The sequence below is a fragment of the Theropithecus gelada genome, chromosome 15, assembly GCF_003255815.1.
Source record: "Theropithecus gelada isolate Dixy chromosome 15, Tgel_1.0, whole genome shotgun sequence".
Classification (NCBI taxonomy): domain Eukaryota; kingdom Metazoa; phylum Chordata; class Mammalia; order Primates; family Cercopithecidae; genus Theropithecus; species Theropithecus gelada.
Genome location: NC_037683.1, coordinates 79832955 through 79847602, shown reverse-complemented (window position 1 = coordinate 79847602; position 14648 = coordinate 79832955). Strand labels below are relative to the sequence as shown.

The window sequence follows — 14648 nt, the reverse complement described above, 5'->3', positions numbered from 1 at the left end:
ACCAAAGATGATTGAGAAGCTTGTAGAGATTCCCTGCCCCACTCTGTTCCATTAAGTGCAACCTAGAGAAGGCCAGGGTTCGGGAACCTAGCTTCTGTTTGGGAAGGCTCTCTAACTGCTCTCCTCTTGACAGCTGAGACAGGAGGTGGTGGCCTGCATGCGCAGGGACACAACCCTGGAGACGGCTCTCAACTCCAAAGCATACAAACGGAGCAAGCGCCAGACTCTGAGAGAAGCTCGCATGACTGAGAAGCTGGAGAAGCAGCAGAAGATTGAGCAGGAGAGGAAACGCCGTCAGAAACACCAGGTTCTTAGACCCTGGGCTTTGCTCACCCTCACTTTGACAGAGCTGTCCAATGAAGTCATTGAATGGGGTCAGAATGACTGAAAAATGGACCCTTGTAGGTGGTAGGGACATCACAGAACAGAACGGTTCCTTGACATTTACATAATCCAGCCACATCATTTTATAGGCAAGGACGCTTAGGCCAGGACATATAAATGACCTGCTCAAGGTCATACAATTGCTCAGCAGCAGAATGAGGTTTATTACTGTCTTAGTCTGTTTGGGCTGCTATAAAAAAAAATAGCATAAACTGGATGGTTGATGAGCAACAGAAATTTATTTTTCACCGTTCTGGAGCCTGGAAGCCCAAGATCAGGGAACTAGCATGGCCAGGGTCTGGTGAGGGTCTTCTGCTGGGTTGCAAACTGCTAACTTCTTGTTTTCTTATGTAGTGGAAGCAGACCAAGAAAGTTCTCTGGGGTTCCTTTATAAGGGGACTAATCCCATTCATAAGGGCTCCACCCTCGTGACCTTATCACCTCCCAAAGGCCCCACCTCCTAATACCATTACATTGGGAGTTAGTATTTCAATATATACATTTTGGGAGGACACAAACATTCAGTCCATAACAGGTGTCATGTTCATAATCCCATGGAAAGTTTTTGAATGGGTGGGCATAGGTGGGTTTCCTAGTGCAAAATTCTGGGAGCAGGAACTTGGAAAAGGAAAGTAGAGAGCAAAAAGTTATTTTCATAACAAATATAATAGTATCCTGGCCTCTTTGAAGGGACTAGTTGAATATTTCACAGAGGCAAATATTTAAAAACATTCTGGGGGTTTGGAAATATTTTGATGTAGGATTTGATTTCCTGTCATAGTCCTATAAATTGTATTTGTTTTCCTGTGCTTAATTTAGTGCTTAGCTTAGTTTCCTTTTGAAAAAAATGTGGGATTTTAGTGTAAATAGAGATATATTTAAAAAGTGGATACAAATTCTGCATGGCAATTTTAACTTTGTATCAGCTTACTTTGGGTCATAATCTAGGGTAGTTAAATTAGAGCAGAAAAACGTTACTTTTATGACATACTTTTTGCTGGAACTGCCCATGTTCCTCAGGTTTATTTTGGAGTGAATGAGTGGTTTGCTGCACATTTTATCATTGCCATTTTGTAGGTCTCTTTCAGTCTTTGATCTTTCCCTTCTCATGTGGCCACACCCTCAAGGCTGAGGAGGCTTCTCTGGCAAAAGCTTGCAACAAAAGGAACCTAAAGAGGCCATCTTTCCCACCAGCCACATGGCCCACACGTCAACTGCAGAGACATACTAGGGCACCTATCCCCAAACAGATTCTAGTCTTCCCATGCTGTTAAACACACACTAAGAGTTTTCTTGGACACATTGATAGCTCAGAGGACATTGGGCAATGGATTTTAAGTATCCTTTTCTTCCCGTTTTGGATCCTCTAGGAATACCTGAACAGTATTTTGCAACATGCAAAAGATTTTAAGGAATATCATCGGTCTGTGGCCGGAAAGATCCAGAAGCTGTCCAAAGCAGTGGCAACTTGGCATGCCAACACTGAAAGAGAGCAGAAGAAGGAGACAGAGCGGATTGAAAAGGAGAGAATGCGGCGACTGATGGTAAGGAACTCCCTGCAGGAGCCCGGGAAACCACTCAACCCACATCCGTCTGCCATGAGACCATTAAATATGGTGGTAGTAGAAGGAAAAAGTGAAAACTGCTTATCAAAAATTTTAATAAATTTATTTGAACCTTAGGGAGATGAAGTAAAAACTTTTTCTCTTTCCTGGACAGCATATGCCAAAAATCTAGGGGGATGACTGATGAGTATAGTATTTCTGTGTCCTGGGGTGGCACTGCAGTACAGATTACAGCTTCTCTCATAAAAGCAGGTACTATATTTTGCATGAGTTTGATAACCAAATCTGGATGGATGGCAAATGCAGTTCTTTAAAAAATATGGCCTCTTTGAGATGAATGACCATGTTTTTTGGAATGAATAACACATTAAGTCGTGTCTTCAAATCTAAGAAGGTCTGTATTTTGAAGCCTCTGGTGCTTATCTTTCTTTTTTAATGGGAGAAATTATTCTGTAACAGTGTAATAAGTGATTTTTAAGTTGATTTTGAAATGTTGCCTTTTTTGTGATAGCCATGTTATGGTCAAAGGCTATTCATGGATCATTACATTTGCACCATTATTTTTTAATGGGTATATAAATATAAGCACGGAAGAGATAGGTTTATATCATTGGCCTGAGTATTTGTTTTTATTGACCATTTATTTTTGGAATTGGACCTCAGAGCACACTGTGGATTTTAGAAAAACGTGTGTTGATGTTATAATTATAGGAGACCTGCAGGTCCTATCTAGGACATAATGCCTGCGTAGATGAAGATAAGGTCATTAGTCTTAGCCCATAATTATGTTCCTGAAAAATTCTAAGTGACACTGTCTTCCTTGCTGGTATTGCAGTTTGCATTTTTTTTTATTTTTTGAATTCCAGAGAGTAAACACCATGTTTTAAAAGCCTCTGTGTCCAGGTACTACCACATCTTACTACCCTATCCTGCCTCCCTCTCCATGCTGGGGAGAGAGGGGGACTGTCCAAGAGGTTTCTGACTAGACCATTTTTATAGTAATTTGATCACTAAGCAGTCAAATTTGTCTGACTCAACTGAAGTGAAACTATATTAGAACTTCAGTAACAGATTGGTTTGACACTAATGATTAGGCATTTGCAAATCATTAATTTTTGCAATTAAATGATGGAATATACAGATAATAGAGAAACTGAAGTTTTTTATCACTCTTTCTTCAAGTGAGTTCAACCATAACCAAAAGCAATTAGAGTTATAATAGCATTTGAGGCTCTTGCTCATCCACAGGGCAGATGGCAGCTAGACTGAGCGATGAAGCTGCTGTCACTCAGGCAGATGCTAGAGTGACACCCCTGGACAGAAGATCCCAAGTTTTTGTTTTTGTTTTTGCAATGGGGTTGCCGCTTAAAGATTTTGCAGCTTGTTCCTTTTATCATGGCATTACATGATAAAAATAATTTGGAGTGTCCTTTTATTGGGATACACAAAGATATTTCTCTCAGAATGGCTCAGAGTACATCAGAATTTTATTCCGTTTAACCTCATCATGTTGCTTAATGGGAGGTGGAAGTGGAAATTACTGTATCTATTTTATTGCTCAGCAGTACCAGACTTCAGGTGCTAAGTGACTTGTCTCCAGTCACCTGGGCCCATTACTCAGTGCAGATCTGTGGGGGGAAAAAAAAAATCCCCCAAATTTGATCTTTCCTATCAACCACAAAGTTTGTAAGGCCAAAAAGAAAGACTTTTTTAAATATAAGACATTATTTGTTAAAAGCCCATTTGATTCATTGCCTTTAGTAGTACTTATTGAAATATTTATGAATGAAAGGATATTATGTCTGGAATTTGCTTCAAGGACAATTCAGTTTGGGTTTAGGGGAAGAGTAGCAATGAAACAGGAATCACCACAAGTTACTTTTTGTTGTTTGGAGTTGGTTATAGGAGAAATTATACTATTCTCTCTGCTTTTGATTATATTTGAAAATTTCTGAAATGTAGAGTTAAAGATAAACTTTAGATCATGAGTCATCAAATTCTAAAATCGTTTTGTACAGTTAAAGCAACACAGAAAACAAAGAGCTGGCTCAGAGTGCTTAATCACACCACACGAACAGCGTGGCTTTGTGCCCGGACTTTGCTGTAAACTCCAGTGTCCTGGGATGTAGGCGTCACACTTCTGTGTGTTTGCCCTGCTTCAAACTCTGTGCAATGGCTTGAACAGCCCAACTCATCCAGTTTGCTACACTCCTACCAGTCAAAGTGCAGACAGTCAAGGGGAGGACAGAGTGGAGAGTGGAGTTGTCTGCATGCTTATTTTATGCTCTCATCGTACTCTTCTTTCCTTAATAGGCTGAAGATGAGGAAGGCTATAGAAAACTGATTGATCAAAAGAAAGACAGGCGTTTAGCTTACCTTTTGCAGCAGACTGATGAGTATGTAGCCAATCTGACCAACCTGGTTTGGGAGCACAAGCAAGCCCAAGCAGCCAAAGAGAAGAAGAAGAGAAGGAGGAGGAAGAAGGTGCGTATCCTAGTGGTGGCAACTGAGTCCAGGGTGTATGGGCAGGGATAAGTTTAAGGCGAGTATTGCTCTTTAAGTACTACTTCTTAAACTGGTGAAAGTTTAGATGATTGAATTGTGAAAATTGCGTCAATAGGTATGGCATGAAAGTGTTGATTAGGTATACTAGACAACTATTGGAGGTAAGGGCGTAATAATAGGATGTACTAAACTAAAACAGTGTTCATAAATCATTGTTTAATAGATTTTAAATTAAGTACATACAGTTAATTGGGAAAGGAAAAACAGATACAAGTAAGTGTTTGCTTAAGTTTAATGCTAGTATGACAGGGGATTACTCAATTATGAAAGAAATTTAAGAAGAAAATGCAGTGTACAGGTTGGAAGAAGCCAGAGGAAGACATAGGCGACAGTTACTTGGACAGATGGCAGTGCCAAAGTTCTTCATTCAGTTCTGTCCCTGTGTCGCAGTGAGGTGAGTGTGCACATTGGGGTTTTAGGTAATCACATAAAAGAAGAGTCCCTATGTGAAATATTTCCTAATTATCATGAGAAATGAAGGGTAAGATTTAGAATATCTACAGATATTGTATCTCAATTCAAGAGTAACCTGCTGAGGACAGGCCTGTGAATATGATCCTCTTTGAAGCCTAAATCGTCCAGTCATCTAGTTCTTGGTTGATACTGTGTTTTCATGATAAATTCTGTTTAGGCCAGGTACAAACATCAACAGGAAGTCACCATTGTAAAGGTTGAGGATTGGTAGCATTTAATCATTCATTCTGTACACTGAATAACTGAACAAATTGCTTTTCAAAAAATAATTAATTTCATGGCCCCTGAATCCTCATACCTGAGGAAAAATTATGTTTCATAATCAAGGAGGAAGAATAAGTGATTAAGAAGGTGCCTTCTTGCACTGATTTCTTTAGTATAAGATAGCTTACCTCATTGTGAAGATGAACGAGAGATGACTCAGGGCTTGTGTTTAGACATTTTGTTGGTGAGGAATACCTCATTTTCTTGTCAATGTAGCATTATAGACTGTGCAAAACTCCAGCTCCAATTCCTACCTTAAAAAGATGTTTTCAGAATTAGTGAGGAACATATAGGTAAGGGGGAGGGAAGGATGATGGGGAAAGAAATCATATAAATGTAGTTATTACCACTGAACTGTAGATTGAAGAATGATAAAGATGGTAAATTTTTTATGTCTATTTGACTTCCATAAAAAATGTTTAAAAATTAAAAAGAAATTACTGACATATTGATAGCAGAGAAAGATGGAATTCTGGAATATTCTGGAAGTGGATCCCATTAAATGGCAGTTTTTAGTTTTTCCTAATTCAGCCGTGTGTTCTGCAGAGGTTATCACTGTTAGTGTTTCTAGTATTAAAATTTGTGTTTTACATTTCTTTATGATTAAAAGCTAATGACCCAGATTTGAGATTGTGGCTTACAATTAATAGATTTCTGCCATGGTGTTAGATAGCTGCATCATCATAGGCAGAGAAAGATACACAATTGAGTGTTGATGATTATGCCTATATTTGTGTGTCCATCTGTACAGAACAGGGACCTGTCACAATTATTTTTCAGGTGTTACTCTGCATGATCTGTAAGTTGGCACGCCCCTTTCAAACCCTTGCCTTCAATTTGGTAATAGCACTTATTCTTTGTGTCTTACGCTTTCACTCAACATATGCTAACTGAACACTTACTATGAGCTAGGTCATGTGCTAGAATGCTGGGAGAAGGGGGGTACAATGATGAGGAAAACATCCTGCCTTCTCTCACAATTTAATCAGAGAGAGAAAAAGAGAGGCTAGACAGATACTAATCAGAGAGAGAAAGAGAGGCTAGACAGATATTAATCCAACATGCACCCAAATATACAATTACAAGCTGGGATGAATGTTGTGGAGGGAAACTGTTTCCAGTTGGAAGTGGGGCCTGATTTCTTGGCAAATGAGTAATAGATGTCAAAGCAACTATTGTCTACCTTACAGATATCTTTGAGTATCTCCCATTGATTATCTCACATGATCAATGTGCAGAATTTTTACTTTATGGTCAGCCATCTGCCCTTCCTTGCATGCTCTTGGGTGCCTAGCATTTGAGCACTCCCTGCCCTCAGCAGGGCTAAGTTGGAGGGGCTCTGTTTCCTTCCAGGGTATCTTACTGGGAGAAGTGGGACAAAGAAAGGGGGGGGAAAAAAAGAAAAGAAACTGAGGCCCTTAGCCCTTCCTGGTACCTGTCTCTTTTGCGGGGCTTTAAGACTTCATTCAGAGTGAATTATCCAGTTCCAGATGCACCTTTATTCAAGTGCAAAGGAAGGGGATACTTTGAAAAGCTGATTTGACATTTTGGATTATCTATAGTTCTTCTTCCCTCCATTAGAGTGAATGATTGGGAGTTGCTTATTCTAGCTTCTCTGTGGTGGAGGAAAACTTCTATGTCCATGAGCATAAAAATCTCTGCTATCCTTTTTAGCACTTTTCTATGGTATTAAATATTATGCTGTACCTATCAATATTTTTTAAATTAACAAATACTTCAATAAACCTTTGTTTTGAGAAAACGTACTTTACTCAGTGAGCTAATAGCTAATAGCACTAAGTTTGAAGGACAACTAAGCTACAGATAACTCTAAGAAATGTGCTATTAAACATGAATATGGTTGACTTTTTCACTTAATTTAATCTGAAAAGGATTACCTTTTATTTTCAGCATTAAACTAGTGTACAATTTTTTTTTTTTTAATTTTGTAGAAGAACAGAGGCCTCAGTCTTTCTTTGGGAGTTTATTGTGTTTACTTGTTGCTCGTGAATAATAGGGTAGGTTTCCTTTAACCCGTTATGACCTTGTTTAATTTTCTCATCATTACAGACATTTTTTGAAGTACACATTTATACATCATTTTGAAACTTCTCATTCTCAGCCTGGTCTTCCATTAAAGCCCTTGAAATGGAAGAAAAAGAAGTGAACTACATGTATCTCCTTAAGTGTCAGAGGAGGAATAATTTTTAAAGTATTGAAAACCTAGTTATATGAAACTAATTTCTTTGGTGTTCAAGATGAATGTGCTATAATGTGCGTTTTGCATGACCTTGAGGTTTCCTACAGGGTACAAAAGAGAATGGGGCTAGATAAAGGCACCAGGACATGTAAAACTAGGCGTGAACATGGCTAAATTAGTGAATTGAGTCGTGTTAGCAGGTAATCTTTTAAAATCAAAACTACATAAGAAAATATATATACTAATTTGCTGTTATTCTCTTGTAGGCTGTTTCATTAAAAGCTCTATTACCATAGTGCTTCCGTCCCATGATCTGTAAGAAGGCAACAGGAACATTATCTACCCCATAGATATGTAGTGAGGATTACATGGGAAAGTTTATCTAAAGCATGTAGAATATACCCTAACATATAGTAAGTGCTCAGTAAACATTATTTCATCAAGCAATTCTATGATACGAAAGTGGAATCATAATTATAATGTGGTTATGTTTTTCTGAAAATAAATCTTTTTTTAAACCTTTACTGCATATTCTTTGTGGTGTTGAATCAGTAATAATTGGTCACCACTTCTTGTCTAGTTGGAAATCAGTTGAATATTAGTGTGTAGGTTATCTTTGAGGACAATGGCAGATTCTTCAAATATTGAGGCATGCAGAAGAGAAATGAGGATTTATCACAGGTGATAACTTCTGCCTACCACCCTGTTCCCCCAACTCCTACAAAGAGAATTTTCTAATTACATGGCCTCTAATTTACAAGGGTTCCTGGTGATTATGAGGCATCTCTCACAGTACTTTAGGGTACATTTTTCCTTAAGCTGTGGTTAGGAGCCCATACCAGGAGCACCCCTGCCTGTTGCTTAAAAGTCTAGCCATCGGCCAGGTGCGGTGGCTCACGCCTGTAATCCCAGCAGTTTGGGAGGCTGGGGTGGGTGGATCATGAGGTCAGGAGATCGAGACCATCCTGGCTAACACGGTGAAACCCTGTCTCTATTAAAAAATACAAAAAAATTAGCTGGGCATGGTGGCGGGCACATGTAGTCCCATCTACTCAGGAGGCTGAGGTAGGAGAATGGTGTGAACCCGAGAGGCAGAGCTTTCAGTGAGCCGAGATGGCACCACTGCACTCTAGCCTGGGCGACAGAGCGAGACTCTTGTCTCAAAAAAAAAAAAAAAAAAAAAAAAAGTCTAGCTATTTCAGGGGTTCAGTTTCCAGAGCTGTTGACATCAGCCAAAACTAAATATTTAATTCTCCCTTCCACATCTTTCAGTGGGATGTATACCAGCAGAACTATTCTTGTGTTATTTATTTGTGACGTTTTTTGGAAACATATGATACTAATGGGCACATACTCAGAATCTCTGAGGCAACACTAGGCCAGATATAGTCTACATTGGAGGGTTCGATTTTCTTTCTAGAAGTTCTTTTATCCTGTCTCTCTCTCTCTCTCTCTTTTTCCTTACCAAACACTTATTATAAGTAAATCTCAGGACTGTGATATTTTGTAGGTCGAACCTTCCTGGCATAATGTATTGGCCAATATAGTGGTAGGAAATGTGTTTTTATCCTGTTTAGATACCAGAATGTCAGAATAGCCTGCTGTTGGCACAATTTTCAGTAAAAAGAGCTTGAAAAGCAAAGCAGTAATATTATTGAGACATTTATTTTAAAATCAAGCTACTCCCTGATTCTTCTCAGTTTTTTTTTTATCTCTTATAGTTTCCCCAAAGATTATATACTTTATTACAGCTTTCCTCTACAAGATTTTCATAGATGAAAGAAAGGTTCTAATGTAATTCTGGACATTCAAGTGTAGGAACTATTGTAAGGATAAGAGAACACAATGCCACAGTGATTAGATTTATTTGATTAGTTCAGTGTCAAAATGGGTGAGACTAGAAGTTTAGAGCAAAGTCCTGTTTAACTGGATTGACCAGTTACTTGAGTCAAAATGTTCGAATTAATTTTCTCTGTAAGAAACAACCCAAGTAATTTGAAAATGCCTGTTAATTTGATATTCCTGGGCATTTTTAAAAATTACCCGATTACCTATCTTAAGGTCCGCTTAAATGACAGTAAAAATAACTCAAGTGGTTTTGGAAAGCTTAGGTTTCCAGCGAAACAGAATGAGTCCTTCAGATACCAGCACATTTGAATGTTGTTTCAGTATATTATAATAACACCCACTGGGGGATAAAGTACATTCATTTTATAATAGAGATTGTAAAATATTTGATTTAAAACTGTTTCTTTATGTAATGAGGCTGTTTATAGCCTATGTTATAGTAATCTAAATAAAATGGCCTACTGAAGTCTTCTATTGAGTTCAGCTTACACGGGATTTTCATGTTTAGAGATTTCTTTCCTTCCTCAGCCCTGTTGTTGATTACTTTTTATACCTTCTGCAAGGAAGATGGGTAGCCGTGCACATACCTTTGTTTGTGAACATTGCTAAATGGAAGATACGAATTGACATTGGCCTTGGAAATTGGGAACACACACTGTCTTTAGTTTGAGTAATTTTTAGTTATGAGTAATCTTTAGTTATGAATAATTCCTATCATGTCCCCTTACGTGATTAGGTTAATTATACTCCTCCCTTCCTACATAAGCATAATTAGTTCTAAACTCTTTTTGCATGTAGGAAGAAGCCGGTACAAAGTTTCTTGTTCAGTGTTTTGTTTTGTTTTCAATCAATGGAAATAAGTGCCGGCATCAACCGTTAATATTGATAGCATGCGTTTGCAATTACACGATGCAGATAACTACATATGAAAATTTCTCAGGTGGCAGAAGACACAGTAGCAGCTGCTGCATCCACACCAGGACATTTCCTCAGGTGCTTAGAGACCATCCGAAGTCAGCTCAAACAGTAGACCGATCACAAGCTTTTGGGTGTTAATTTTGAACCAAAAAAAGGGACAGTTGTGTTTGTTTTGCTTTGTTTTTTCAAGTTTTGAGGCACAGCATGAGGCTGATGTGAGTACATGGGCTTATGAAAGTGCACCAACCAGGAATGTCATCAAACTGAAGGAATCCAAAGTATGATGGGAGAAATTGACATCTTTTGCCATAGAGTAGACTGCCACCTGGCCTCTATCTCTTAGAATAACATGGCAGAATTGGGTTCAAGGACAGGGCATGCTTGCGAGGGAAGTCACACAGAGCACCAATTCAATGGCTAATTGTGTACGTGCTCTTAACTATTTTATGACTCGCAAATGTATTGGCACCTATTTATGATAATAATAATTTAATGAGCATATGCTAAGTGGAAAGCATTGCTCTTTGTGCTTTCATTCATTCCTTCAATCACCAAATATTTATTTAGTGCCTTTTAAATGCCCTTGTAGGTGTGGGAATGCAACAGTGAACGAAACAGACAAAAATCCCTGACCTCGTAGGCTTATGAAGCAGTTTTCAGGAAATGCTACAGCCAGTCTTAATTATAGACATAAAAGAATAGTCCTTGGACTATCGTTGACCCTTGTACAATGTGGAGATTGAGGCTGGCAGCATATATATTAATTGTGACACTGGATTGTACATGTTGAAACAGTGACCAGTCCTGCAGAAGCCCTAGGATATAGGTACTGTTTGTTACCATTCCTGTTTTATGCAAGAGGGAACTAAGGCACAAAGAGAAAATGATTTGCTCAAGATCATACAACTAAGGTCTCTTGCACTTAATTACGGAGAGCTAAGATTCAAACACAGTTTGTCTAATTCCAGAACTCAACTGTCTTAAATCTAATATTACTCCGTCTCTCAGATTCGATACCTAATAGAATTTTAAAAAATAGTTTGGGGGATTTTAAGTAATGGAAGGGCCTGACTATGAGACAGTTTTTAGATAATAATCTGGCTAGTCTATAGTATATTCATAGGAAAGTATCCTTTAGAATAGTTTTGATTATATTAATATATGATGCTTCAAGCTTTTTAATGTACTATTCATTGAAATGGTGATCCAATTCCACTTGCTAGATATTTGAAATTGGCTTATTCATTGTCTCATTTGATTTTCTTTGTTGGCCAAATTTGTAGCATATTTCTGATTTGTATGGAAAGAATGGTGGGATTAATTGACTTTCCCCCATTAATTAAAATAGTCCCCTGAGTATAGATTCTGAGAATTCCAAAAATGGAACCTTCAGTGACTGGTAGCAGGGATGGTTTCTTTTCTGAATACAGGGGTTCTGTTATTGTTCTCTGTGTCACTAGCATAGATGTAGAGCCTGATGCTCTTCGAAGCTGATCATTTCTTTTGAGCTTATCAGTATTTTCGCTCTGGGGTGACAAAAATAGAAATTTAATTTCTTGGAAAATCATAACCAAAGGGAGTATTTTATTTCCTACTGTTTGGTAGAAGCTGCATTTTTTTAATGCCTTGTGCTTTGGCATACATACATACATGTATTTTTGGTAAGAAAATTGCATTGTAAAAGAACTTCAGAAATTTCAAATGCTGATGGAACTGCCTTTCTTCACTATGAATAAAAGTGGATTTTAAACTTTAAGTGTTTTCTTAAAAGCTATTTTGTCAAAAGACAGTTGAGTTATTTTCTAGAAGGCAAAAACGTATTATATAATCGATATCTTAAGTAAACAAAGTTGAGTTCATATTGATTGTGTATCATCATTTTTTATTTTTAATTAACTAAAGAGCCCAAGGGAGGAAAGCTCATTTTCTCAAGCATCTTGGCAAAGGAAATGACTAAAGTTTTTTTTTTTTTCTCGTTATACTATGCAGAAATAGTACAGCTTTCCAGCAGTAACTTTAAAATAGGGATTCTATAGAGGTGATTTTAAAGATTTCACTTGTCAGAGAGGTTATCATAAGTGGAAGAAATTTTACATTATTTTGCGTATATTACAGATGAGACTTGCTTGGATATGTACAAGATATGACATAATCTTTTTTTTTTCCTTTTTTTTTTGAGACGGAGTCTCACTATGTCACCCAGACTAGAGTGCAGTGGGAGTGCAGTGGTGCGGTCTTGGCTCACTGCAAGCTCTGCCTCCTGGGTTCATGCCATTCTCCTGCCTCAGCCTCCTGAGTAGCTGGGACTACAGGCGCCCGCCACCACGCCCAGCTAATTTTTTGTATTTTTAGTAGAGATGGGGTTTCACTGTGTTAACCAGGATGGTCTCGATCTCCTGACCTTGTGATCCGCCCACCTTGGCCTCCCAAAGTGCTGGGATTACAGGCATGAGCCACCGTACCTGGCTGATATGACATATTCTTAACTTTTCATTTAGGTTGTTTTTGAGGCACATAGAAGTTAATGGACTAAGATATTGGGATATGTAAGAAATGGTAGATAACAGAATTCTTCATGAGACAACAGTATCTGCATCAAATTTTCCCATATACACATGGTAGAAATACTATATATTATGAAAGAAATTTAGGTGGAATTAAAAACATCCAGGGAACTCATAAAGTTTTATATTATGTTTCTATGCCCATGGAGTGGTTCATAGCTTATTCTTTTTATTGAGAATCCTATTTTATTTTATTTTTATTATTTCAACTTTTATTTTAGATTCAGGGGATACATGTGCAAGTTTATTACCTGGGTATATTGCGTGATGCTGAGGTTTGTGTTACAGTTGGTCCTGTCACCCAGGTAGAGATCATCGTACCCAATAATTAGTTTTTCAACTCTTGCCCCACTCCCTCCTTCCCCCCTCTAGCAGTCCCCAGTGTCTATTGTTGCTATCAGAGCTTATTCTTGATGGACAGTTTTAGAATGTTGTTCTTCATTGCTGAAGAAAACTTGCTTAGGGGATAGGAAAGTTGAGCTAATTATGTCAGGATTTGTCTTCACACTCCCAAACATGAGAAGAACATTTCAGATTCTGACCACTGTCTTGATGCTGCCCTATCTTAAGCTCTTTGGGTCCCTGAAGACACAATCTACAAATCTCTAGTGTGCTGGTCTCAGATCATATCTGGCTTTAAGTGACTCTCTACAAGTTGCTCATAAAATACATGTTTTGTCTCAGCAAAGAGAAATGAACATAAAAGGCATTAACACTTAAGCTCTGTTAGATAATAATGGGGTAACAATGAAATTCTATTACATACCAGAGAGTTACCAGGAAGTCCTGTACCCCATCATCTTGGTTACATATAACATTTTTGTTGTTTTGCAGAAGGCTGAAGAGAATGCAGAGGGTGGGGAGTCTGCCCTGGGACCGGATGGAGAGGTAAGGGATTGTCATCCTTTCCACTGTGTTCTGCTGAACAGAGTCCGTGCCAGATACATACTATTTTTTCTTACTCTGCTATTTATTTTAAGTAAAAATAGTAATACATTAGCATAGTAGAACATTAGAATGATACAAAAGGGATACAGTGAAAAATAATCTACTTGCATGTCAGACTGTCAATCAACTCATATTAAATATATTGCATACTGTTTCAGAATTTTTTGTGCACATATAATCATATATTTACAAATATATAGGGTGTGTAAGAATCTTAAATGATTCTCTAATTATCTTGCCCAGTAAATGATACAGAAGCATAACATAGGACCCAGTTTCTCTAGTTTATTATTAGTTTGAAATCATAAAAATACATAAACTAAAGAAGTCACGTATTTGGTTAACTTATTTTTGACATTTTTAATAGGCTTACCGTATAGCTTCTATATGTATATTCATCAGCCTAGTCCTAAAATTCATTTCCTAGTAGTTCTAGTATTCTCCTGAATTATGAGGATACCATTTATTTATTGGATTTTTTTTCTGAAGAATTTAAGGTTCCCTGCCAGCTATTCACAGTGAGGAGGCACACTCCCCGAGCAGGATGGGAAGGGAGTTTGTTTCAAATGATCTTCATTTTGTCTCATAAATTCTGATAAACCTACTTGGCAGATCGGAGTGGGTGGGAGGTTGCCACTTCCCATTCTGGTATCGCTCTGCACACAGTTGTATTGTGAACTCAAACAGCAGAGATGCAGAAAAAAAGATTGAACCACTATTCTATGCAGAAACCTCTTGAACAATAAATGTTACTTAACCACTATAATCCATCACAAGGAAAGAAAGGATCAGGATAAATGTCTGATATGTAAGAAACTCCGTGGGCTGTTATGGGAAAAGAATACTGTATATTAGAGCACTTAGAAACAACTCTAATTTGCAAAAGCCCGGCCTTACCTAAGTATGCCTCCCATTGGT

The 14648-nt window shown here is 37.9% G+C and overlaps 1 protein-coding gene across 4 annotated transcripts in view; it reads left to right on the top strand.

Annotated features, from left to right (window-relative positions):
- Positions 1-14648, top strand: part of SMARCA2 (SWI/SNF related, matrix associated, actin dependent regulator of chromatin, subfamily a, member 2) — a 180889-nt gene that overhangs the window by 42657 nt on the left and 123584 nt on the right. For all 4 annotated transcript variants that reach the window (XM_025359053.1, XM_025359051.1, XM_025359049.1 and 1 more), the window contains exons 7-10: positions 134-307; positions 1755-1928; positions 4263-4433; positions 13617-13670. In XM_025359053.1, the coding sequence (XP_025214838.1) occupies positions 134-307; positions 1755-1928; positions 4263-4433; positions 13617-13670 (573 nt within the window). The remainder of the gene's footprint in view (positions 1-133; positions 308-1754; positions 1929-4262; positions 4434-13616; positions 13671-14648) is intronic.